The sequence below is a fragment of the Clupea harengus genome, chromosome 5 (assembly GCF_900700415.2).
Source record: "Clupea harengus chromosome 5, Ch_v2.0.2, whole genome shotgun sequence".
NCBI classification, from domain to species: domain Eukaryota; kingdom Metazoa; phylum Chordata; class Actinopteri; order Clupeiformes; family Clupeidae; genus Clupea; species Clupea harengus.
Genome location: NC_045156.1, coordinates 30,266,071 through 30,290,823, shown reverse-complemented (window position 1 = coordinate 30,290,823; position 24,753 = coordinate 30,266,071). Strand labels below are relative to the sequence as shown.

Here is a 24,753-nt window from a genome sequence, read left to right as displayed (position 1 = left end):
AGAATCCATACCAAACGTCACTGTGCTTTACATCTGAATAGACACAGCCCACCATGGGACGCTTCAATCTCAAAGTGGTTTGTCAGTCTAAATTCAGAGTTTGTCACATACTTTATGCATAAGCGGGTTATCTTTTTCCGGCTCAAAATCCTTCGAACCTTGTACAGACAAAAAGTCACTGACATCCTATTATTTTGAACTAGCAAAGTAGAAAATGAGTCTTGGGCCAGGGTGTATAACTTACCCGTTTATACAAACGCCATTCATCTGAGTCTTTTATTTTGGAGGAGTTATTAGGAACCAGTCAACTGCTGCTTAATCCCATTGGAATGATTTTCATGGAAACTTAAAACAATACATTTACTAATACTATTATGATAATCCTGTTGAATATTCATTCACACCTGCTATTGTAATGCGTAATTGATGTGGAGTGGCAATGGCCTACCTAAACAAAAGGAAGCACACTGGAAACCTGACAAGTTCTCTGGATATCATATTGTCTAGTCATTGTTTCTATTACTCACACGGAATTCCCTACTGAGTGGTGGATTTGTTGTGACCACCACTTCCCAATACAACAAGCCTACTGCACGCTTCAAATAAACCTCCCTTGTTGACATAAGGCTGTGTCTTATGCATTAAACGCCTCATTGGAGTTTTCTAATAACTTAGACCAATTGTTTTGCTCTTTATATGCTTGTGATGTGGATGTGCTGGGAGACGGGTGAAAAACCCTTGCTGTTGCAAAATGAAAAGAAAAACAAAGTATGAATACAAGTTGGAACATTGTTAGAAGAGAAAAAAAACATTAGAACATTTATTATATAAGATAAAATGAAGCTTTCAGTAAGAACATTACACTCCTTTACAAAATGAGTTTTAAATTAACATCACACTTGCCTATGACCTCCAAAGTGCACCTTCAAAGACCAGCTAATCCTGGTTGCAGTGAAGTTTCTTTCAAATGTATAGCCCGTTTTTGTTTGATCTCAAAATTATACAGGTTATAGTAAATATGTATTTTTTATAATAACATTTATTATAGCTTGATTTTTTACTTTCCTTGGTCTACAGAAAGCACGATTTCCTTCTGAGGTGCAAACAATTGAATACACTTCAGATGTCAGTTTAAAAATAGTTTTCACACTGCATATAATAGCACACAGAAAGGATCACATTTCAACCATGTATTATCCCTTATCCAAACTGTGATGAATCTGAAGCCCCTTATCTTAAAATGCAAATCCAATATATACAATGGTCAAAGTTATTTAGTGCTTTAAGAGACTGGGTAACATAGGCCGGTTCATATTAAAAGGTATAGATTACATATGCATTCATTTCCATCCCACTGAAACTAATCAGATTATGGCAACACACTGGGAAACTATAATAGAGGTGCATATCTACAGGTCTGGGGGCTGGACAGGTGAAAAAAGAATGGTCAGACTGATGTGCCATGCACATTTGAAGTAAAAGGGACACATCTTAAGTTGCTACTTGAAAATGGTACTGATATGTCAGTTTAAATCGCATGCTTCATGAAGGGCTGCCGCACTGTTGGTGACATTCATAACTGGGCAGCTCGATTATGGCAAAAATCATAATCGTGATTATTTTGGACAATATTGAGATAGTGATCATTTAACATGATTACTCATTCAGTGTTTCCCCTAGGATTTCTTTCAGCAGCGGTGTGGTTGTACATGCGAACATGAGTTCTCAACGCTAGACCCTACTTTATTATTAGTAGTATTATCATCAATGCATATTATGTTTACATTATTATATTTTGATGACATTAACCGATATTTTGTCGTCTTCACTTAGAAATAGTAAATCGACTAATACGTACAGACAAGTGTTATTTAAAAATCACCTTTCGTTAATTTTGGTAGAGTTTTTATTTTTCCATATTCAGTTGAAAAGATAAGTACTGTAGGCCTACAATGACGTAGGCCTACACTGATGAATGGTGCACTGCCACTTGCTGGTTTAGGTTATAGGTTATGTTTTCATGTAGGGATGTGACCTGAACGTGATACTGGAAAGTCCCATCGGTTTTGCATCAACCCAAAGCGATTATTTAGGGCCTGTAGCATTAACTATGATGTCTTACGCTTACAGTGGTGCTACTTATTCAGTGGCTGAGAGTGCGTTTGGGCTGTTAGGGAGGGGCAGAAGTGCACTGTTGTTAAGGAAATGAGTGCGCTGGATTTATAATACAAGACAAAACGAGAGCATCATTGCGAAATGGAATGCGGCACATTAATCGTTTGTTTTCAGAATCGTTGGAAGCCATAATCATACTTGAAATCGATGAATTGCCTAGCCCTAATTCATAATATACAATACAATCATCTTGGGTGTTTTACCAGAAAAAATGATTACACACACACAAGAGCTAAACTTGAAATCAGTCTAATGTGCTTCAAGGGAACAGCAAATCTCCATTTTGTGCAATGCCACACACAAACAACTCTTGACTTGAGATGAAAGCTTGGAACTTGAAACTGGAAACCCGACCAGCAACACACATGTGTTATATTGGCCATATGCCTAAGGCAGAGAGTCAAATGCACCAACGCAACTGAAGTGGGCCATCATTCAGTTACTTCATTAAATCATTAAATCGTAGTTTGCCATTTTGAGTGTTCAGTTGAACCAAGCAGAAATTGCACTCTATTAAGAATGTATGTGAAGCATACAAATATTCTTTCCTAATCTCTATATTTCACAGCACAAGCACAATCCTCGTGAATCATTCTTTTCATCCTAAATGATAGCTGATCCAAGGCCATAACACAGCATTTCTGCTACCTGTTAAGGGCAGTCTCTTCGGCAAACATCTAAAAAAAAAAAAAATTCAAGTAGAAAAACAAACCAAAAACCCATGACAACGTGAACACAAGGCCCTTATGATAAAACCAAAAGGGCACGAAAGGCTGTTAGAGCAACAGTAAACTTAGGCTGGAGAGTGCAACTCCAAAATAAAGATATTATCACAAGTCCCTTACAAAAATTAGTCTGTTACCGACACGTGCAATTTCTTCTAAAATCAAATAAAAATATTGTCTCTTCTGTTTAGTATGCAGTTGTATGACATAGTGCAGTGATATATACAAAATGTTGAAGCATTGTATCTTTTTGAATACCAGAGACAGCATCAAATACAGGATTTATGTACACAACAGAAACAATAAACTGGGAAGTTCTGCCTGATCTACGGTTTGCCCTTCCCTCCACTGTCTGCTACATGGTTGTGTTTGGTAGTCATCTTGTCTCCCAAAAACCTTCTTCCTTTCAGAGGCCCTTGGCTGAAAGGCTTGGGTTTGGCAGTTGCCAAGTGGACAGTTTTTTGTAAGGGAAGCTGTGCACACTTCATGGTCAGGCCTCCGATTCGCCTTTTTTCTTGCCTTCTTCGCCAGCATCGCTGTCCTCTGATTGGCTGTTGCTTAGCACCAGGAATTGTCCATCTGCTGTAGGTGGGTTGGGCCGGCTAGAGGCGGCTATTAAGCGACTCTGTTCTTCGAGGTCCTGCTGGGCAGAGTCATTTAGTTAATCCAACATGAGAGAGTTTCATGGGAGAAAGACCCTAAACAAGCATCCAACATGACCAGGCTTTTTAAGGCATTTCTAAAAATCGAATCATATTAAATCACTCCAATGAATATTTATGAATGCATTTAGCATGTATTGATCCATTCGTTCATTCAATATTCACAAAATATTCCATCATCACACACCTTTATCATGCAGTGCTTGAAACAGTATGAAAATAAGTGAGAATTCAAGAGGTAATATCGAGGTTACTTGTAACAACTACTGGCACTTGCAATAAACATGCAGCACCACAACCAATGGAACAGCATGGAAAAGGACCAAGCAACTCCCATGCTTACAACTCCTGGCCCTGTGGAGCCCTACCCTTGACACGAGAGAACAAGCCTAAAACCTGGAGATTTCAATAAATCCACTCATTTGTCATCAGGTGTGACGTACAGCCAAAGTCATGGAAACATTGAGAAATACAAGATTCACATCACTCACTTTACATGAATGTTTGTGATACCTTTATGGTCATGCTGTGCTTAATGTCAACTACCTTTTGATATTTATTTTCTTAGGCTCAGTGTATTTTGCTGTTCCGAGGGTCGCTCCATAACGGCAAGTTCCATACATACCTTTTCAATCTGTTTCTGTTTGCTCAGCTCCTCCAGCTGCTTCTCTTTGGCCTTCTCCAGCTCCTTCTGCTTCTCTGTAGCTCTTCGATCCTTTCCCCCGCGCGAGAGAGAGAGAGAGAGAGAGAGAGAGAGAGAGAGAGAGAGAGAGAGAGGGAGAGAGAGAGAGGGAAAGAGAGAGAGAGAGAGAGAGAGAGAGAAATCCATTACTTGCAAAAAAGCCTAAGCATCAACAATAATTCTCGGCTTGGTGGTCTGTAGAATACAACTATTAGTTCTTAGTACTGGAGTTGATTAGTACTAGTGTTGGCCATCACATTTGGAACCAGACCTCATACAACTTACCATTTCTGAATGGAAAGCAATTTGTTTTGCCAAGCCCACACTATCACAGATCTGAGGAACAGAAAATATAGAACAAATAAATACCAGGCAACCACATATACATTGTATACATTCAACCACATATACATTGTATACATTCAACCACATATACATTGTATACATTCAACCACATATACATTGTATACATTCAACCACAAATACATTGTATACATTCCAAATAAAGCAAGCAGTGACACGACTAAACATGGGACCCTAGTTTGGCGGTAGAAACTCAGAGAAAATGGCTTTGTTTGGAGGTTGGCCTAAACTCGTCTTAAATAGGCTTGGTGACACACCCTCCATTTGCATGAGCCAATCACAAACCATCTCTGATTTATCTATCTGGCAAAAATATCACATTTCCTTTATTGAAAAAGAAGCACATTATGCCTATATTTCTGTATTAGCAAGGATGCAGAAGCACACCTGTGTTATCGGTTAATGCTGCTAGTGCATCTCTGTTATCATTGAAGTTCTTGAAGTTGAAGTTTTATTCTGTTTTGAAAGCCTGCCAGGGTATGTATTGTTTGAAGAGGTTAAGGCCCTTTAAAGACTCGAGTGCCTGAGAAAAGGTAGTCTAATTTGGCAGCGAGTCCGAACATGTCTGCTGAAACATTGAAACAAGTTCTGAAGATGCAAATGTACTATATTAGACAAACCGAGATGAGTAAATTGAAAGTGTATCATGTTACACACATTTTGATATTTGACACGCTCAGCTTAAAAAAACTTCTCCAGAATGGCTGTGTTGATGGGATAAGCTATACTGAGATCATCAGTAACTTGTCATGGAATCTAAGTGAGCAAAACGATGGCAGGCTCTTGTCTAAAACCTTTTTAGCTTTATTTATTTTTATTTATTTATTATTTTATTAAACTATGGTTTATTCCTTGGAATAGCACTCCTGGGGCACACAGTCAAGAACCCTCAGGGATATTGCCTTCTTCTTACATTGTAATCTCATTTGACACATTCAGCGTAAAGGGATTGCTCAGCTTTCACTAATTCACTTTGGCTTGGCGCTGCCCACTTTAGTGCCTTTGACCACACCACACCTTTACCTCTTTCTCTGAAGCGCTCATTTTGGGCATAAATGTGTCCATGCGTCTTCAGTTTGTGCCAGCCGCTTTCGCTCTCAAACTGGGGCCCAGACCGTTTGCTTCCATAATACTTCACTGATTCGGCTCCATAAAAATGACCCTGGGGCGAATTTGCTACCGAAATCTAACTAACCAACCTTCAAATGTCTGAATTTCGGGGAACACATAATACTTTCTATAGGTGTTTTGACTCGGTCAACCCCGCATGCTCCACCCTTCTAAAGGACCTGAGTAGTCATGCCAACACGAGATCTTTAGATAGAATTAATCATATATGGCTTTTTAACATGGTTGAGTTAAGTAAGAACCTGAAGGGCTGTTGTGCAGGATTGATCAACAACTTCTGGAAATGTTTGGTTAAAGTCCTTTTTGTTACTGATAGGAAGGGTTCACATACTGTTTCACATAAAGGTCTAATTTAATGTTGTATCATTTGGTCAATAAATGCATAAATAACTATATCATTTTTGTTAATAAATTATTTGTGTCTTCTATTTATACATTTTTAGAATTTTCAAAATATAACTTTTCACAAACTTTTCATGGTTTTACAAACTTTCCAGCAGCACTGTATACGTCTTGCCATGTCCATCATGAGCCAAGCGTGTATAAACGTGTTCTAAATGTGAAAGGGGTGAACCCCTCACCTTCTCCCCATCATTGTTCGACTCAAAGATGTAACACACAGTGACTGGTCGTCCATCATTCCCTCCAGCTGTCTGAAGCACAAAGCCAAAGAGTCTCTTGTTCTCCTGATGGGAGGCACACAGCACCACACTGGATAAGGGGAACTTGGAGAAAGAGGGGAACAAATTAGAGAAATGTCACAAAATGATAGTAGCAGGAGGGCTAACAGACACCTAGCCAATTATGCTTTGAAAACATTCACCTGAAAAAAAATGTACTAAATTGCGTGAATGGGAAAAAACTTTTTCAGAAAAGAAATCACAAAACAGTTTTTTAAGTCAGATATTATGCAGTGCATAATGTGTACAGTGCATGTCTGCTGGGCAGAAAAGCAAACCAAACCCCTCATAGGGCTGAAAAGACACGCAGGAAGGTAAAGCCTACACAGGTGGGTCTACCTGGAGGGGTCATTAAAGGGCATCTTGTGTGGTTCTACCTGGAGGGGTCATTAAAGGGCATCTTGTGTGGGTCTACCTGGAGGGGTCATTAAAGGGCATCTTGTGTGGTTCTACCTGGAGGGGTCATTAAAGGGCATCTTGTGTGGGTCTACCTGGAGGGGTCATTAAAGGGCATCTTGTGTGGTTCTACCTGGAGGGGTCATTAAAGGTCATCTTGTGTGGTTCTACCTGGAGGGGTCATTAAAGGGCATCTTGTGTGGGTCTACCTGGAGGGGTCATTAAAGGGCATCTTGTGTGGTTCTACCTGGAGGGGTCATTAAAGGGCATCTTGTGTGGTTCTACCTGGAGGGGTCATTAAAGGGCATCTTGTGTGGTTCTACCTGGAGGGGTCATTAAAGGGCATCTTGTGTGGTTCTACCTGGAGGGGTCATTAAAGGGCATCTTTACCAGCGCCCTAATCCCAAAAGTCAATGAGCCAAGTACGCCAAGCAACATCTCGATTATTTTTGGAAATAAGTGCCATGATCACCAAAAGTATGTTTACATCAAATGTTGGGCCTTTTTTCTCTAAAGAACCCCAGTGGCACAGGAAACAGAAGACGGGTCGAAGCAAGGAAGAAGGGATTCCACTACACATCAACAGATTGCTGAGAAGAAGTAGTCTAATTTGGTGACGAGTCCTAAAATGTCAGGCAGTGAAGTCAAGCCATTGAAGCCTAAAAGAGTCTGACTTCTACAGCAGGACAATGACCCAACGTATGCCTCAAAAACACCATGATCTACTCAAACAAACGCAAGCAGTAGCTTGTGGAATGCCTTTCAGTCCCCTTCACTGGCAGTCTGAGGATAAATATTTAATATGATATGCATGCAACTTGAGTCTATAAGGAAGATTGGGTGAAAAAAAAAAAAAGACAAGATATTTGTAGCTGTCTACAAAAACATCTGCATTTGCAGTAAGTGTTACTAGGTTCTGACTTGGTAGCGTGCCCAAACCTTTGGACATTCAACAGCTACTGTTGCATATTTACCGAAATGAAATTAAAAAGCAACATTGACATTTGAAGAAACACTAATTGTTTAAAGAGAAAGTATGCAACGATTTGCCACTTTTTGAAGCATGTTTTTATAGGCAACTAGTACCGATATCATCTTCAAAGTCATTTCCGTGGTATATAGTCATGTGAACGATAGACTGGGCATCTAGGCTATGCACTGTGCAGTTCTGTGGTCCAGGTCGTACCACCCCATGTAAATGTAAAAAAAAATCATCCACTATATGGCCAAAAGACAGGAGTTAGCATACTAGCCTTTTATCTGTGCCAACGGTGCTGCTGTTGGTGTTTGTAAGGAAGGATCTTGCATGCCTTTTAGGTGCTTGCATTGCTAGTTTTCCACCAAGACTCCTTACTGCTGCTTTAATGTCTGTTTTCTGCAGGGGTTCTATTCACTTCTTTTCACTTTTAACTTCCATACCCCATATGCTTTCATTCTTTTATTCTCAGTTTGGGTGCAATATCAGCCCTATCTCCGATTACATTTTATGGATATAATATAGCAGCGTCATAAAAATATAGTTCTTGATACAAAATAGTCAAGGATACTTGCTTGTTTACCCAGTCTATGGTATACACATATACATATAGTGAGGACCTACCCGTAGTCTCGTTACTTGTGTCTGCGGATCAATTAACCTGAAAGAAAAAGAGCCAAATAGTACAATATATAAGTATAAGTATTGTCAATTCATGTAAACATCCTGAAGATCTACACCACTGAATGTGTTAATTTAGTATTGTTTTTTGTATTATTATTTTTTTATTTACAGCTGTGAAAAGTAAACCTAATGATTAGCTACACTGCTCTTTTTCGGCACTCAAAAGACCGCTATTCATCAGCCATCAGGGGTTTCCTACTTGAGACAGTCGCAGGTGACTAGGAGGTGTGACTCAGTCATCCTGAAGATGTTGTGGATGGCCCTGGCTGCCAGGATCTGCCTCATGGTCTCGTAGATGACGTCGGTGTTCTCCGTGGCCTTCACCTCCATCGAGCCCAGGAAGCGCACGATGAAGAGCTGGTGCAGGATGGAATCTAAGCCAAGACAAACATTTCAAATGCTTAGAGACTTTTATGTCAATTTGAATGGCTGAATGATGAATTGAATCAAGTCTAAGATGTGATGGGTCTTCCATTTAAACGGCACACAAGAGGGAGTATAATACTACCGTACTCCAGTATAATCACACCTGTTATTTAGTTACAGGCCAGAATACAATACCAATATACTCTACATAACAGTACAATCTCCAGTCAAATGAGATCTATAGATATGCTTTCATTTCTCAAAAAAGGTCATTTGTAATTACAGACTACAGATTTTAATTTGTAATTACAGACTACAGATTTTGATTGGTAATTGATTTGGTTCTAGCAACAAACAAGTACCATCTGGGCTCTAGAAAAAACAAAAACACTCCAATTCCAACAAAAACCAAGTTTGTCTTGCTGAACTGATGCCATGCAACAAAACAGACCGCAGATAAGCTCTGTAAAGCAGAGTGATGCAGTTAGTAAAAGGTCTTCATGCCAACGCTCAAATAACACACAAATGTGTACGCATAAGAAAAACCTTCACTATCTGTGTAGAACTGTTCAAATGTCAAATACATATTCTTAATAGGTGAATAGTTTTTTTAAAAAGTATTGTGTTTCAATGAAATATAATCTGAGTTCCATGATCAAAGGCACCTTACCTTCTCCATCCACTGATTGGGAATTCCCTGACTCTCCAAACGGGTTGGTCCTTCTTTCAGAGATGGGAGAACACATCAAGACAAGCCTTGAATGCAAGCCAGATCTGAAGGTGAAACTGAACGCATTCATATTCACAGTTCCCACTGAGCATGTGATAAAGTGTGACAAACCTGCCCGGTGCGGCACTCTTGGCCTGGCTCGAGTACTCCTCACTAACTGGTGAAATGATGTCAAACTGGATGGGCGTGTCCGGAGCCACCAGTGAGTCGAGTGACAGCGAGGAGAGAGCGGGGGACTCAGGGCCCACTGAACTCTGGCTGATGGCACGGCTTGCTTTAGGCCTTCCTTGCCTACAAGTTGAGTTCAGTAAAACCATCAGTTAGTTTCCCAACAGATCAAAAAAAAAAAAAACTCCCATTTGTCCTTGACTCAGACTTGAAAGACAGAAGCGCAAGTCTAATATGCTCTCCAACCTCAACAACACAAGCAGGAGTGAAGATTAGTCTAACCCTAGTGATTCAGTGGCATTCCTCCTACTGTTGCAGAATATGGTCCTTTTCAAAGTCCTATTTCATTATTTAAATATCACATTCCATTTCCATCTACTGGAGTGAAAGGTCAATGTCTAGCATTCTTTTATGACTGATCTAGAAAGTCACACTGAAGTGAAACCCCTTGTTTGTGTATCTGCCTATCTGTGCGTATCACCCACGTACATGCTTGTCCGCAGACTCTCATGCCTCTGTTGGAAAGAGGGAGATGGTGTCACAGCCTCCAGAGCTGATTGGTTGACTCGAGCAGCAATTTCCTGCAAAAGAAGAGAGGGGCATCACAGCGTGATGACAAGGCACTTGGCTACGTCCTCTGGCTCAGTTCTAATGACTGGAACTTCAATGCCCTGATCCACTGACCAAGCAGTTACACAATCATTATATTACAATAAGAATGCAGCCAAGAATTGAACTCACCTCAGGATTTTCACTCAAATATATCCTCTTAGAAATGTTGTTTATGGTCGCAATCCACTACAAGGACATAGGAACGATTATTTGTATTTACTTAATATAGTTATTTAATAATGTATGTGTATTATATATATATATATATATACTTAAAGAATTAAACCTATAAAATGACTGTACAACTTTAAACTAGAGTACGTGCTGTGCTTAAAGGATTGTGTATGACAAGTGATTGTTTGTGTTGCTACCTCTTCACAGTCCTTCCTGCTCTCTGCTTGTAAAATGGCCACTCTAAAACATGAAGGGGATCAATTCATTATTATGCTTCAACACAGCTGTTGTCATGAGTAAATGAATTCAACAAGTCAAAAGGCTTTGTGTCTTCTGTGATTACTGATAACAAGTTCTAGTACTAGTGGACATTTTATGTTTGAAAGCAAAAAATAATTATTTTGCAGTAAAGCAAGTAGATATTGCCTCCTTGTATGCTTTAATATGCTTTCCAGGAATACAAAAGGAGTCCGAGCCTCACTTCTTGCCATCAAAAGCGGTGATCTGGAAGCAGAAACGTCTGTCCTCACAGTCCACAGCCATCACTGAGCAGTTATCCAAGTCCATGACCAGACCCCCAGCAACCTCACCACGAGACTGGCTCATCAGGTTCCCTCCCTGGGAGAAAAAGTACTGTCGATCCCAGGTTGAGGACACAAGGCCTGTTTTACTGAAACATAAACATCAGAGCAAAGAACAATAGGGGTCATCACATCACAAATGCAATGTGCATCAAGCAAATGAAAGCTGCTTTAAAGCAGCTAAACTGTGTTCATATCATTCAAGCCATCACTGACAACTGGGGATTCTGTGGGCCTCTGTAATCATGAACTACATATATTATCTTAGTGCATTTGTATTGCCCAATCCAGAACTAAAAAAGGAATCCTTTTCTGCCAATGAATGTGCGCTTGTGCCCAGTGTATTGAAATGAAGGAGTGGGTGAAAGTTTGCAAGGACTATTAACATTGCCTATAAGGGCACCTTAAAAGTTGTTCTTAGAGCTTTATGGGATCTTAAGAATCAGAATCAGAATCAGAATCAGGTTTTATTGGCCAAGTGAGTTTGCACAAACAAGGAATTTGACTTGGTAGAGTGGCTCTCAATGTGCTTACACAAAATATACATTACAACACAATACAAAACAAACAGTGCACACAGTCTAAAAAGTTAAAAAAAATATGTACAAGGCGGAATGGCTATATACAGTAGCTGTGAAATATTACACAACAATAGTGCAATTGTTGATCAATAAGATGATCAAAGTACTGCAGTATGTATTGAATTACTGCTTTGGACATATATGATAAAAGAAACAGATGATAAATATTGTGAAATGCTTGATTCTGACTTCCATGCAGTAGGGTTCATACTTGCGCATGTTGAGGTAGCCAGCTTTCCGTGTAAGTGTGCGGTCAATAGGGATCTGGTGGGGGTCTGGGTCAGGCATGTAGAGCAGGTCACTGGCCTCCTCTAGGTCCTGAATGGTCTGCTGCATAACATCCACTTCTCCATCCATCTCTCTGCGCACACTAGAAACAGATGAACATACTCTATGGGAAACTGTCCTAAAATCTTAACACAAACTCTCTTTGTTCCAGCAAGGGACACTCTCTTGTTCCGGGAAATAGCATTATTGCACTGTGCCAAAAGTGGTGTATCTCGGAGTATCTGGACAAAGTAAATGTTTGCCAAAGCTGCAGTTTGGCGGGGGGTGTTCGGATGCTCACAGAACTTTGTTACGTTATAAAATATTATAAAAAATATACACAGTAAAACAAATGTAAAGATAGGGAAAGTTCAGTGCTTAAATCTCAACCGCTGTGCACAATAGAAGTACCACAGACACTCTCTTAGTATGACGTAGCAGCATAGTTTTAGAACTGAGGACGCGAACAGTGGCTTTTCTCTTTGTTGAGCATCTGCAATCTGAAATGTTAACGCTGGGTCTTTGGATGAGGAGATGGATGAGAGGAGTCAGTCATCACACGGACATTCTAAAAAGGGAGTTCAGGAAGCGACACAACCACACTGCACTCTGGTGTATGATGTGATGTGATAGGCCAGTGTGAAGTGAACAGAACCGTGTGAGTTCATGTGCTTGGTAGTTTCAATGAGGGTTGTATCCTCTTTGCTGTTGAGAAGCATCACAGTGATCTGATTGGTCTATATGATGAAAAAAACTGGACCGGTGCATAATATGACCGCCGTATAAAGTGGGAGAATGAGCAAGAATTAAGGGAAACTAGGAAATAAAAACAGTATTGAAAAAGACTGAATAATATATATTTATATAGACATGTAATTTAACCCTGTAAAGACAGACACATCCAAAGTTAGCCAGAAAATTCAGAAAGTCCAGAAAGTTAATTGGACCTTTCGGGGGGAAAACATTTGTTTTTGATGTTTTTTTGTATCATATTTGATAGATTGCCTTTATAGCAATTTATTAATCATAAACATTTTTTTAGAAACAAAATCAAATATTGTTCATTGCATTTGGAACGTTTTGGACTATTACATGTGGGTTGGTTCTTTTTTTCCCCCAAACAGGAACGTTTTTACAACTTTTTGATTTCACTTTGTTGTAGGCGATACAATCCATTGAGGGATTTACAGATGAATGAACTTGCTGCATCATGTGTCATACCTGATATATTTACCTTAAATACTTGCTGTATCATAATTGCTACATACATTTTCAACAAGATTTTACTAGAAAATAAAGTACAAAATATTTAGTAATTATAAGTTGCTTCAATACAGTACATTTGAAATATTAGTTACAATGCAAATGTTATTCTTACAGTAACTTTTTTTTAAACCATTTAAAATACATGCGAGTTCCAACATGAGGGCAAGCCATTTTGGATATAGAATTCAAAGGCCCATTACTGCCTTCAGTGCACGGATATTCCACAAGAGGGCAGATGAAGTGTCAGATTGCATACAACAGGTTTTTTAGGACAGTGTTGAGCACGATGAAGCCGATATGAGGAGGCTGACACCAATGTGGACTGCTAAGTGTTAAAAGAAGCCAAAAGATGGCAAAACTCATGGCTTCTAGTTCCAAGCATTGAAAAAGCCTCAGGAAGTAATGGTTAAGCCATATTTCACAGTGACACAGTGAATAGTAGTTTTAATGTAATGCGCAGTTACCTACTTTTCCCACATTTTGACTCTTTTTCCCCACATTTTGACTATATTTTAGACCCTACCAATCTGTTGATGAATCGATAAACCAAGGTTACTAACTGAAACAGCACTAAATAGGAAAGATCCTTAGGTTTACAAAAATGTAAGGAACTATACTTTGCGACTGTGTTGGCTGTACACTAACCGGGTGTGAAGCAGTAACACTATATGACCGCCTGTGCACATGCAGGACAGTGGGATCATCAGAAATGTAACTAAGCTGCAAGCAGCAATCATCGGGATCTAAGCACACCTGCCCCGAGTAGCGAAAGATTGAATGATTTTGTAAATGTTCCGTGAACATTTAAAGTTATAGACCAAACCATGCCAGAGGAACAGAGGAAGTGGTGCAACTTGTAGCGATATCTTATGGATTCGTTTGAAATTGGGTACAAAGCTTCTATATGCCATTATTAATGAGCCTACAAAATCCGTTCTTGAGATTGGCCATTCCATAAATTATGGCAATTTTCTGCTTGCAAATCTGGCAGGTTGTGGCCCCGTTAAACTCAATGAAGAAGGAATCACAGGTCCACTTTTATTGTAACTGCCGATGCTCCTGATCAACCTTTCTTTTTGCTTCAAAAAGAGACATATTTGCTTACATTTGCAGTTAAGGTGCTAGCAAGGAATAACTCTATTGGTTGCCTGGTAATGGTTAGCTCTTTTCATTATTTTGGTTGGCTGACCCAGAGCAGCGTTAACTGCTCTGCAAGTTAGTCCGCATTAGTCTATGCGAATGTGGTCCCAAAGCTAACTTTAGTTGAGTATTCTTAAGAGGCCAATGTAAAAAAAACGAAACCCCAAACTGATATGTGTGCCAATAAAATCTGACAATAAAATCTGACAATAAAATCTGACAATTATCTGACAATATGCAGGCCAAATGTCATTCAAAATCTAAATCAAATCAGAGGGGCCACACGTGTTGGCTGGATTTGGCCCGTAGGCCTGTACTTTGAGACCTCTGAGCTAGGGTAAAGTATTCAACCTGCTATATAAAAAAGATTTGGCGACACAGCTTTCGAGTTATTGACATGTGTCAGTTGATAACCACACAAACGTATTAGGTGATTCGTGCATGTATACATTTACATTTAGTCATTTAGCAGACGCTTTTATCCAAAGCGACTTACAATGTATACACATTTTACATTTACACTGATGGCACACTGCACAGGAGCATTGTCCTACAACAAAATTAAGACGGACTCTTCAAATGGAGTATACAAAAGAAATAGCCTGGATCGATCAGACTAAACAAACACAAATCATGGGTCAGCTAGGCTACATATTCTGATGGATACACAACTTTCCTTTACTGAGGGTCAAATAACCATAAAAGTCCATAGACTTCATAGGTTCCTAGACATGGGCTACAGGAGTCTTGCTTGTTTGTCTGATTGTGTCTCCCCACTCCAGTATAAAGACACAGCCCCATTATCAAAAGCACCCACTCAGAATCTAAGGTTGAGGCCACTCCAATCAATCTTGTGTGTGTGGATGGTGTAGTGGGAGAGAAACCCATAGCCAATCAGCTGTAATCTCCTACCATCTTATCTGACAGTGGCTCACAAAAGAACGCTGGAGTTTTCAAATGTGGAGTGGGGATGCTACTTAATATTTAATTAGCCTATTACATCGCCGCCTTCAATTAGTCTATTACATCGCCGCCTTCAGAACCAAAACAGTTAGCCTATTACATCGCTGCCTTCAGAACCAAAACAATTAACTTATTACATCGCCGCCTTCGGAACCAAAACAATTAACTTATTACATCGCCGCCTTCAATTAGCCTATATCATTGCCGCCTTCGGAACGAAAACAAACAGCTAAATGCATTTTTAAAGAAGATGAGTATTTTTAAACACTGTATAGGATCTTTACATTCAGTACTATAACTTGCATGTTAGTAGTGATTCCAAGACTCTCACACAGATGTTATCAATCACATAGTCATTGTTCATTAAATGCATGAACACATGCACATCAGGTAATACAAAAGTTGTACATAAAAGTTTATATATATATATAAAAATACTCAAAATATTTTAAAAGAAAAACTGAGCAAAAGTGTTTGTGGGCAATTAAAAGCTTATGTTTTAAAACATGATCATGTCGATATATAAGCCAGGTTAACCATAAAGATTTCACCTGTTAAATCAGTGACACAAGAGCTTAATGAAGCATGCGATCCTTAAACATGAGCTCACTTACTTTTGCACACTAGTGCCAATATTGGTCAGGAAGTCTTCCCATTGTTGTGTGAGGTTCTCAGAGCCCAGCTTGAAGAAACTGATCTAACCAGAAAGAAATGAAGCACATAGTGAAGGACATTTCAAAAGTCCAACAACAGCTGGTTTATGTCCAAGCCAACACTGCATCCAAGCATTTGAGGTAGAAGGACATAGTTTCAGAAAACAGAGGTCTGAAATGAGTGGAGTTTACTATGGATACTTGGACCACATACTCAGTCATTATAAAAGCAACATCAAATCAAATCAAATCAAATCAAATCAAACTTTATTTGTACGGCGCATTTCATACCAGGAGGTAACACAATACAAACACTTGTAAAGACACACAGATTTTCCAGAGATAAATAAACAGATAAATATTACAGCAAGTGATAGGCGAGATTAATGAGATATGTCTAAAGTGCATGCTTAAAGGTTTCCACCGTTTCAGCCATTCTTAGGTATTCTGGCAGAGTTTTCCAAAGGCTGGGGGCATAGAAACTAAAAGCTGCTTCTCCATGTCTCTTTGTCCCTTGCTTTTGGAACTGTTAGGAGTTCAGTGCCAGAAGACCTCAGGGATCTACTGGGTGTGTACCTTGAGAGCATGTCTGATATACATTCAGGTGCATGACTATGGAGTGATTTATAGACTTGTAAGAGAAACTTGAAATCTGTTCTGAAAGTGGTTTTTAGACTGGTGTGATGTGCGCCCTCCGTCTTGTTTTAGTGAGGACTCGTGCTGCTGCATTCTGTATTGTTTGTAATTGACTAATGGCTTTTTTTTGGTAGACCAGACAAAAGCCAGTTACAGTAGTCTAGCCTGCTCGTGATGAAAGCGAAAAGCGCGCATCAGTCTGAGAGAGAAACGGTTGCACCTTAGCAATGTTTCCTAAGTGATAAAAAGATGTTTTAATTATATTTTTGATATGAGTTTCAAAATTGAGATCTGAGTCAAATATGACACCTAGGTTTCTGGCCTGGTGCTTGGTGTTAAGTGCTAGTGTTTTTAAATGTGCAGATACGTTGGTGGAATGAACTACCCAGCACTACCAGAGCAGGGGCGTCCCTCTCTACCTTTAAGAAGCTTTTGAAGACCCAACTCTTCAGAGAGCACTTCCCGTCCTAACTGGCACTTCGATTAGTGCGTAACTTGCAATTACAGCAGTTACATTTCTGCACTTCTTTTTTCCTTTTTATTTCATTTTGTTATATTTCTTATGTAAAGTAGTATTTATTTATTGTTACACCAGGTTCTATTGCTCGTAGCTTGACTATTCTCTCCCTTGTACGTCGCTTTGGACAAAAGCGTCTGCTAAATGACTAAATGTAAATGTAAATGTAAAGGATAACATACACACTAGAGGTCCAGAGTGTGGACTAAAGCACAGTAATACTATCGGTCCAGAGTGTGGATTAAACTAAAGCACAGTAATACTATCGGTCCAGAGTGTGGATTAAACTAAAGCACAGTAATACTAGAGGTCCAGAGTGTAGATTAAACTAAAGCACAGTAATACTAGAGGTCCAGAGTGTGGATTAAACTAAAGCACAGTAATACTATAATACTATAGGTCCAGAGTGTGGACTAAAGCACAGTAATACTATCGGTCCAGAGTGTGGATTAAAGCATTAAAGCACAGTAATACTAGAGGTCCAGAGTGTGGATTAAACTAAAGCACAGTAATACTAGAGGTCCAGAGTGTGGATTAAAGGATTAAAGCACAGTAATACTAGAGGTCCAGAGTGTGGATTAAAGCACAGTAATACTAGAGGTCCAGAGTGTGGATTAAAGCACAGACTTGTGTGAACAGTCACTGCTTACCTGTGCCTGCATGTACCCCAGCAGCGGCTCCAACAGGGCTATCTTCTTCTTGTACTGCAGGGTGTTGAGTGCTGTGAAGTAGTGCATCATGGTCTGGTGTTGCTTCTTCCTGGAGGTATACACATCCTCCATGACCTCGATCTTCACCTGCCCACACAACACATCACATTAACTCCTGTCCTATCTGTATACACATCCTCCATGACCTCAATCTTCACCTGCCCACACAAAACATGACATTAACTCCTATCTGCCCACACAAAACATCACATTAACTCCTATCTGCCCACACAAAACATCACATTAACTCCTATCTGCCCACACAACACATCACATTAACTCCTATCTGCCCACACAAAACATCACATTAACTCCTATCCTATCTGCCCACACAAAACATCACATTAACTCCTATCCTATCTGCCCACACAAAACATCACATTAACTCCTATCCTATCTTTTCTTTCTCTTTTGTGACAAGGAAATACCAAGTTGCATGCAAGAAATAATAAATGTATGTCTCAAAACGATTCGCCCATTTATTTATATATATATGTATATATATATAAAAACTACTTTCATATTTTCAATTAGTTACAGAGCTGAGCTGATATATAGTTATTATATTTGTTTTGCACCATAAAGTACATCAAGTAAAGACCCAGGTGATAATACAATTACCCATATTATAATTGCTTTACTAATGAGTCACAATCACAAATACAAATACTAGCGTTTATAAAGATTGACCAGGAAAGCACAGCTATCCTGACCAATGTGGAGACAAGAGTAGGATGCCCACAGCCTCTGTGATTGGCTGCCGTTACAGTACTACAATGCCCACAGCTTTTGTGATTGGCTGCCGTTACAGTACTACAATGCCCACAGCCTCTGTGATTGGCTGCCGTTACAGTACTACAATGCCCACAGCCTCTGTGATTGGCTGCCGTTACAGTACTACAATGCCCACAGCCTCTGTGATTGGCTGCCGTTACAGTACTACAATGCCCATCCAAATCTCACTCACACTGACCTTCTCATTGTCCCTTTTTTTGGACAGGCGGCTATATCTGTTGATGGCCACATCATGATCTACATGGAAAACCAAAAGACACAAAAGCACAATTTACAAAAGTCTCATTTCATTTCTCCATTAAGTGTAGATGCGGTGTCGAATTCATACCGTTGCTGGCGATCTGGAACACCTCCTTCAGTGTGAGGATCTCTGCGAGATGTCCAGAAAGGCCAAATAACTATACTTTGCTAATCAACATACACAACTTATACCTTTTCCAGACATCACCGAGACTGATATCTACCCTTGAGGTCCCGTTCTTTGAACTGTGTGATTGGGAACATCATGGCGTCGGCCAGCTGGGTAGAGAGGACTGCATGACACGAGCTGAGCTGCAAGACAAAGTGCAGAGGTCAGAGGTCACCTTGTGCTGAAAACTGAACCAGCCCTAAAAGAACCTTCGCAGTGGATGACTCACCTCATCAATGACCTTGGAAAACTGCTGCAGAGTGGAGTTCATGACCTCATCATCACCCGCCAGAGGGAATCGCTATAAAACAGTAGCACAGTATGAGTAGAACTTTTCAGGACCCATGGATGATCCATAACAAAATCACATACATACTGTATGTAGCCTCTGAGGCAAATTAATAGCAACAATAGCACTGAATGCAAGTTACCTTGCCTGTTCGTTATTGTTTTTAACTTGGCTGATAAAAAGCATAACGCATAGTCTTTATGGTGGTCAGTACCTGTTTCTCATAGTCCTTCAACAGCTTTGAGGTGAGGTGAGTGGCAGCACTGAGTTCATTCTAGTGGGAATGCAGAGAGACACAGAAAACATAGAAGAATGCATCATAACACTGCTGAGAGCTAGAGCTAACTAGCTAACTGGGCCAGACCATTTTGATAGCCTTATCAAAGAATGCGCATTCCAGCGAATTGGAGATGACACAGACGCTGTATTCCATTTCCTAGTTTTCATGCTTCCTCCATCCTTCCTCCTGCAGCTTGTTTTCTAAGACAAGACGTCATTAAGGACGTTTCATTTCATTAAAAGCTCTCAGAGGATCTGAGGAACGAACGAGGAGAGTGGAGCAAGGAGAGAGGACTTCAACACAGAGAAGCATCCTGGGCGGAAGCGTTTTCAATCAGAATGGGTGTGTGGCACAGTTGGAGTTCATGTGATAATAACACATTCAGCCTAGTTTATGGATTTAAATAGCGACCGCTGCAATTGTCATATCATTATCAGCGTGTGGCACCATAGACAGAGACAATAATGATGCGGAGTAATGAACTTAAATGTAGGCCTGTGGCAATGCACAAATCAATGCAACAACCCCAATGGTTAACAATGTTGCCTTTCCAATGAATAATGTTTTGATTGATCCTTGATTTGAATGTCCTTAATTGCTTATATTACATAACGACAGGTCTGTTAAGTCTAGTAAGAGGCGATGCTGCTGTCTCATCAGTAGTAGCTGTTTCTTAAAAGTGATGCGTGAGTGATCAAGTATATGTCATTTGTCATGTATGTGTGTCCTTGACCCCTCCATCCTCCTTACATCCCTTCCTTGTTTCCTTCATGTTTCTCCAGAGGGAGGGGCTAGGACACAAGGAAAGGAAGGAAGGAAGGATTGACTAAATAAGGAATTGATATTATGTTAACCTTGAAGGTGCAGTCCTCAACTCTGCCGACAGGTTGTTGATATATGAGCTCAACAGACTATCAAATGACACCACTCCCTTCTGTACTCCTGAAGCAATGTTTTGATTGGCTGGAATAGTGTATGGTTGGGTCCAGACCAGAGAGCGAGGACTGGGCACAAACACCTGAGTTGTTTTTGTTTTGGATTTTAAAGATGTCTTTTTGGGCTTTTATGCCTTTAATCAGATAGGACAGTAGAGAGAGACAAGCAGCGAGTTGGAAAGAGATCGAGGAGGGATTGGGAAATGGCTGCAAGCCGGACAGTACACACTGGACAGACAGACAGCTAGAGGAACATGAGGAGATTTCCACTGAATTCAACAAAAAGTGTCATGGATTATAACCTAGGACTACCTTTCACACTTTTTCATGCAAATCACATGAGCGTCTGTTGTTCCTACTGTGAACAGTAGCAGTGGTGCTAAACTGACCTGTGCATCATAGATTCTCTGCATGGCCTGAAAGAGTTGATGGGAATAGCTGGATATGGCTGCTGCATCTTCCTCAAACACACCAAGGAGGGAGCGTGTCTATGGGAGAACGAGAGACAGATTGACAGACAGACAGCTGTAAAAATGAAACTCAGGAGGTCAGATCAAGTCAAAGGTTGAGCACTGCAGCCAGAGAGTAATTTTATTTTGATTTCTTTATATTTTACCTTAAAAGGTATAGTAAGTGAAAACAAAATGTCTCTGGACTTAAAATAACTACACAACTCTGAAGACATGATACACAAACAGTTCTAAACAGTAAATGTTCCCATGAGTTTGACATACTCTCTGTTTCAACCCCATGTCCAGGCACTCGAAATTGTCAGCAAATGCACGGAAGAGACACCTCAATGTATCAACATGAACAGAAGACAAAGGAACCATTGTGAAATAGAATCCTTCAGATATATGGCATTACTGTGTTTCTAGAAGCACTTCAATATTGAAACAGAATTAGCTATAAAGGCCAGATGGGCAATGACACAACTTCCTAGGAACACTGACAACTAACTCTAACAGTACTCAATAAATAGAGTAGTATTGTCCTTGAGAGAAGGATGAGGAAATAACAAAAAAATCTGTGGGTGTATTTGCTAAATAACGGAGAGTAGGAGATCTGTAGAAGTAGAAGTCATAGAACACAGACACTAACTAACCTTTCCTCTCTTTTTCTTCTTTTTTTATCTGCTGATGGTTATTCTACAGTGTAATAGGAAAACTAAACCCATGGCCTTTATTTCTCAGAGCCCTCCTTCTAGTGTTTTCTCTGGTGCAATGAATGGTCCAGCAAATTGTGAGCAACACACTAAAATTAGGCTCACACGTAAGTGGCACTGGATCCTGCGGGTGGGGTAAATTAGGCTCACACGTAAGTGGCACTGGATCCTGCGGGTGGGGTAAATTCACATCAGCAGCTCGCACTAAAGAATGATGATCAAATCCTCTGCCCTGTTCATGCACTTGCAATGAGGTGTGGGAAATACATGACAACTGGTACCTCCCTTAACTGGACTGTCTATCTTTCTCCACACTACCACACCCACTTCTTTATGTCATAACCTATTTGTTTTATTTATGTACTCACATTTATAACCAATATTTCGCATGAAGAACTGACAATTGTTTTTAAATGACATTGAAAACCAAGTTCAGGTGAACAACAGTTTGAAGAGCTAAGTATCATTCTAGCCTATCTGGCAACGTAGTGGCAATTTCTATGTCCACACTTTCTTCAAACTGTGGAAAAGCCACCTTAGATCTTAATTGAGCAACTATGGGGTTAACATCTATGTGCATGTAAATATTGGTGACAGTAAGTTACTTCAAGTGAACAACCAAGGCTGTAGACGCACCACCTCTCACGAGTAGCCTACAATAAGGCTACTGCTCCTGCCAATCCATTTAGATTGCAGATTTTCTTTTTCGTGGGCGTTTGAGACATTACATTTTTTTCTTCATTTTTGAAGAACATTTGAAAGGATTAACTCTAAGTGAAGATACTTTGCTACCCCCACGGACCTATTGTCGTTGTTATTGCTGAATGTATAAAATACGATTACGAGAGAGGAAAGAAAAAGTAATTCAACGTTAATGTTAGCAGCTATTTTATTGAATTGCACAAACAATGACAGCATGCAAGTAAATGTCATCGACATACGTCTCAAACAACACTCAAGGGCCTCCATCATATACCCTTCAACACAACTAAGATGAAGACATTGCATTGCACCAGCTTCATAATATTTCGCTCTGTCTGAAAACATTTGTTCACTTCAATGGCACAAAGACTGTAAACAGCAGCTAGCCAGCTGACGTTTGCTAGCTAACATTAGCTGAATGCGATGCAAAAGCCTTTTACCAGACATTTACCTGCGGACTGTCTTCCAGGGTCTCCTCTATCGGTAGTTTTTCTATCCCAGGCATACCGATGGTTTAGCTGACCTATAAAGAAAGGAATATATTCTCAAGAGAATTCACTGGAAAACGCACGTACTTCAGTGACAGTGTATTCCCGAAAAAAAAATCAACACCTATCCCGTATCCTCCTACAAATGCGGATATTCCGCCTTTCGGGGGGCTGTGATTGGAGGAAATGTGTCGGTCTATGTGCAACCATAGGGTAAACGCACAATAGAAACCAGAGGCCATCGTGGCTCTTCAAGGCTGTTCACCACTGACACTGCAATTACTTTGCAATATCCGGTAGAGCCAATATGGTGCCATAGGACGACAGTTGCACTCGTAGAGTTTCTTTCAAATTTCATTACACTAGAAGTACATCTCTCCAGTACATCTCATAACGTTATTTGCATGCTTCTTCTGTCCTCGTTTCTCCTGTTTGTGCCCCGGAAATCGTTCGAAATGTGACGTCATCGAGGATGTCTCATCTCTGTCCTCATAGCTCTGCCAGAGGAGACGAGTAACCAGGAGAGAGGATAGTCCTCTAATTCCAAATGATGATACTGATCTCACTTTCATTTTGAGGCCATTTCTATCTCACCTTAGAGCTTCTGATTTTTACTGAAGAACATAATTAATATATTGCTTGATTCCTATGTAGGTACCACATATGATCCAAATCTGGAGAAGAAATACACAGAAATGACTAAGACATTCATTTAAATTAATTGATGTTTGCATACTCGTTCATCAAACATGATCTGTTGTACTTCACTTGATAGTCATATCAATGTTCAGAGAGGGTATTATGGGGTGGTGAAAATAATAGTTGAATAGTGAAAATAATACTTGTCAGAACAACCCAATACAATTAGACAGCACTACAAACTTCATCCTCCATTAACACACAGTTTAATCAACAGCTCCCTAAATTAGTTTAAACTAATAGAGAATTTCATAACCTTCATAAAGCAAATATTTATTGCAGGACTGGTGTATTAGACTGCCCTACTTTCAGCTGTAAATACTTGGTCATGTTACAGTATATTCAGCCATTTCTTCCAGCTTATTTTCATGACAGGTTATTGAGACAAAGACTCCTCAAACAAGTGCTTGTTTTCACACTAAATGTCTCACATCGAAATGAGTAACACACAGTAAAAATAAACTTGTACACTGTCATTTTTTTGTATTCATTCATGTTGTTTGTCAGGTATATACTCAGGTGAAGAGCAAGGGTTCAAGCACAGAGCCTTGGGGAACAACATAACTCACTCTGGTGTGATTGGATGGCTTATTATGGACATTAACAAAGTAATGGTGATGTGTTCTGTAAACCATTTTTGTGTAGATCTGGACATATGTCATATACCCTCCACCATACTTAAGAGTGGGTCATTTTAAACCCTTTCAGGAAGATATCCCTGTGGAGGGATATTTTGTTCTTGTTGTCAATATGCCTTTAAAGCTCTGCAAGTTTTTGTCCTTGAGACATAAAAAGAACTAAGAGGCCTTGGACCCTTAAGTGTTAAGAGTGGGGTTTTCAGTTCCAGTCCAAGTCCCAGTAGCGTTGGCATTGAGGTGGCATCTGATGTTAGCTTTGGAGACTTGGTAAAAGATGCTACTTTTTACTGTAACTCACCAAAAGGGATCCTTGGGAATTTGGTTTGCAGTTCTAGTTGATTTGAACTATGATATGGGATAGATATGGGTATTTACAGGTTTTCCCTGTCATATGAAGATCAACACACCTTTCCCTTATTTGTTTGTGTTCTCTTATCTTTCCCTTGTTGAAGGATGAATAGTCACCTCATATTTATATCCCAGTGAAACAGGAAGTCATGGATTACTACTAGAAAGTT

General features: G+C 39.8%; 1 protein-coding gene across 1 annotated transcript; it reads right to left on the bottom strand.

Moving 5' to 3' along the window:
- Window positions 1–792: 792 nt before the first annotated feature.
- Window positions 793–23,064, bottom strand: appl1 (adaptor protein, phosphotyrosine interaction, PH domain and leucine zipper containing 1). The gene is made up of 22 exons (XM_031568512.2): window positions 22,862–23,064; window positions 20,933–21,031; window positions 19,543–19,602; window positions 19,269–19,340; window positions 19,095–19,182; window positions 18,959–19,000; window positions 18,809–18,867; window positions 17,776–17,922; window positions 15,934–16,016; window positions 11,895–12,053; window positions 11,003–11,191; window positions 10,719–10,761; window positions 10,477–10,533; window positions 10,225–10,316; window positions 9,679–9,858; window positions 9,508–9,560; window positions 8,671–8,845; window positions 8,412–8,448; window positions 6,317–6,460; window positions 4,530–4,580; window positions 4,188–4,277; window positions 793–3,540 (listed from the first exon to the last, which is right to left on the bottom strand). Exons 1-22 carry the CDS (start codon window positions 22,913–22,915, stop codon window positions 3,391–3,393), a joined length of 2,124 nt encoding a protein of 707 aa, XP_031424372.1. The 5' UTR covers window positions 22,916–23,064; the 3' UTR covers window positions 793–3,390.
- Window positions 23,065–24,753: the final 1,689 nt, after the last annotated feature.

Bases quoted from the DNA above. Each gene is read 5' to 3' on its own strand.
- appl1 (XM_031568512.2), bottom strand. From the start codon at position 22,915: ATGCCTGGGATAGAAAAACTACCGATAGAGGAGACCCTGGAAGACAGT. The intron at 21,032-22,861 runs GTAAATGTCTGG...GTTCTCCCATAG, and splicing joins CCCTGGAAGACAGTCCGCAG to ACACGCTCCCTCCTTGGTGT. The intron at 10,762-11,002 runs GTGAGGCTCGGA...TTCATGTTTTAG, and splicing joins ACCGCTTTTGATGGCAAGAA to AGTGGCCATTTTACAAGCAG.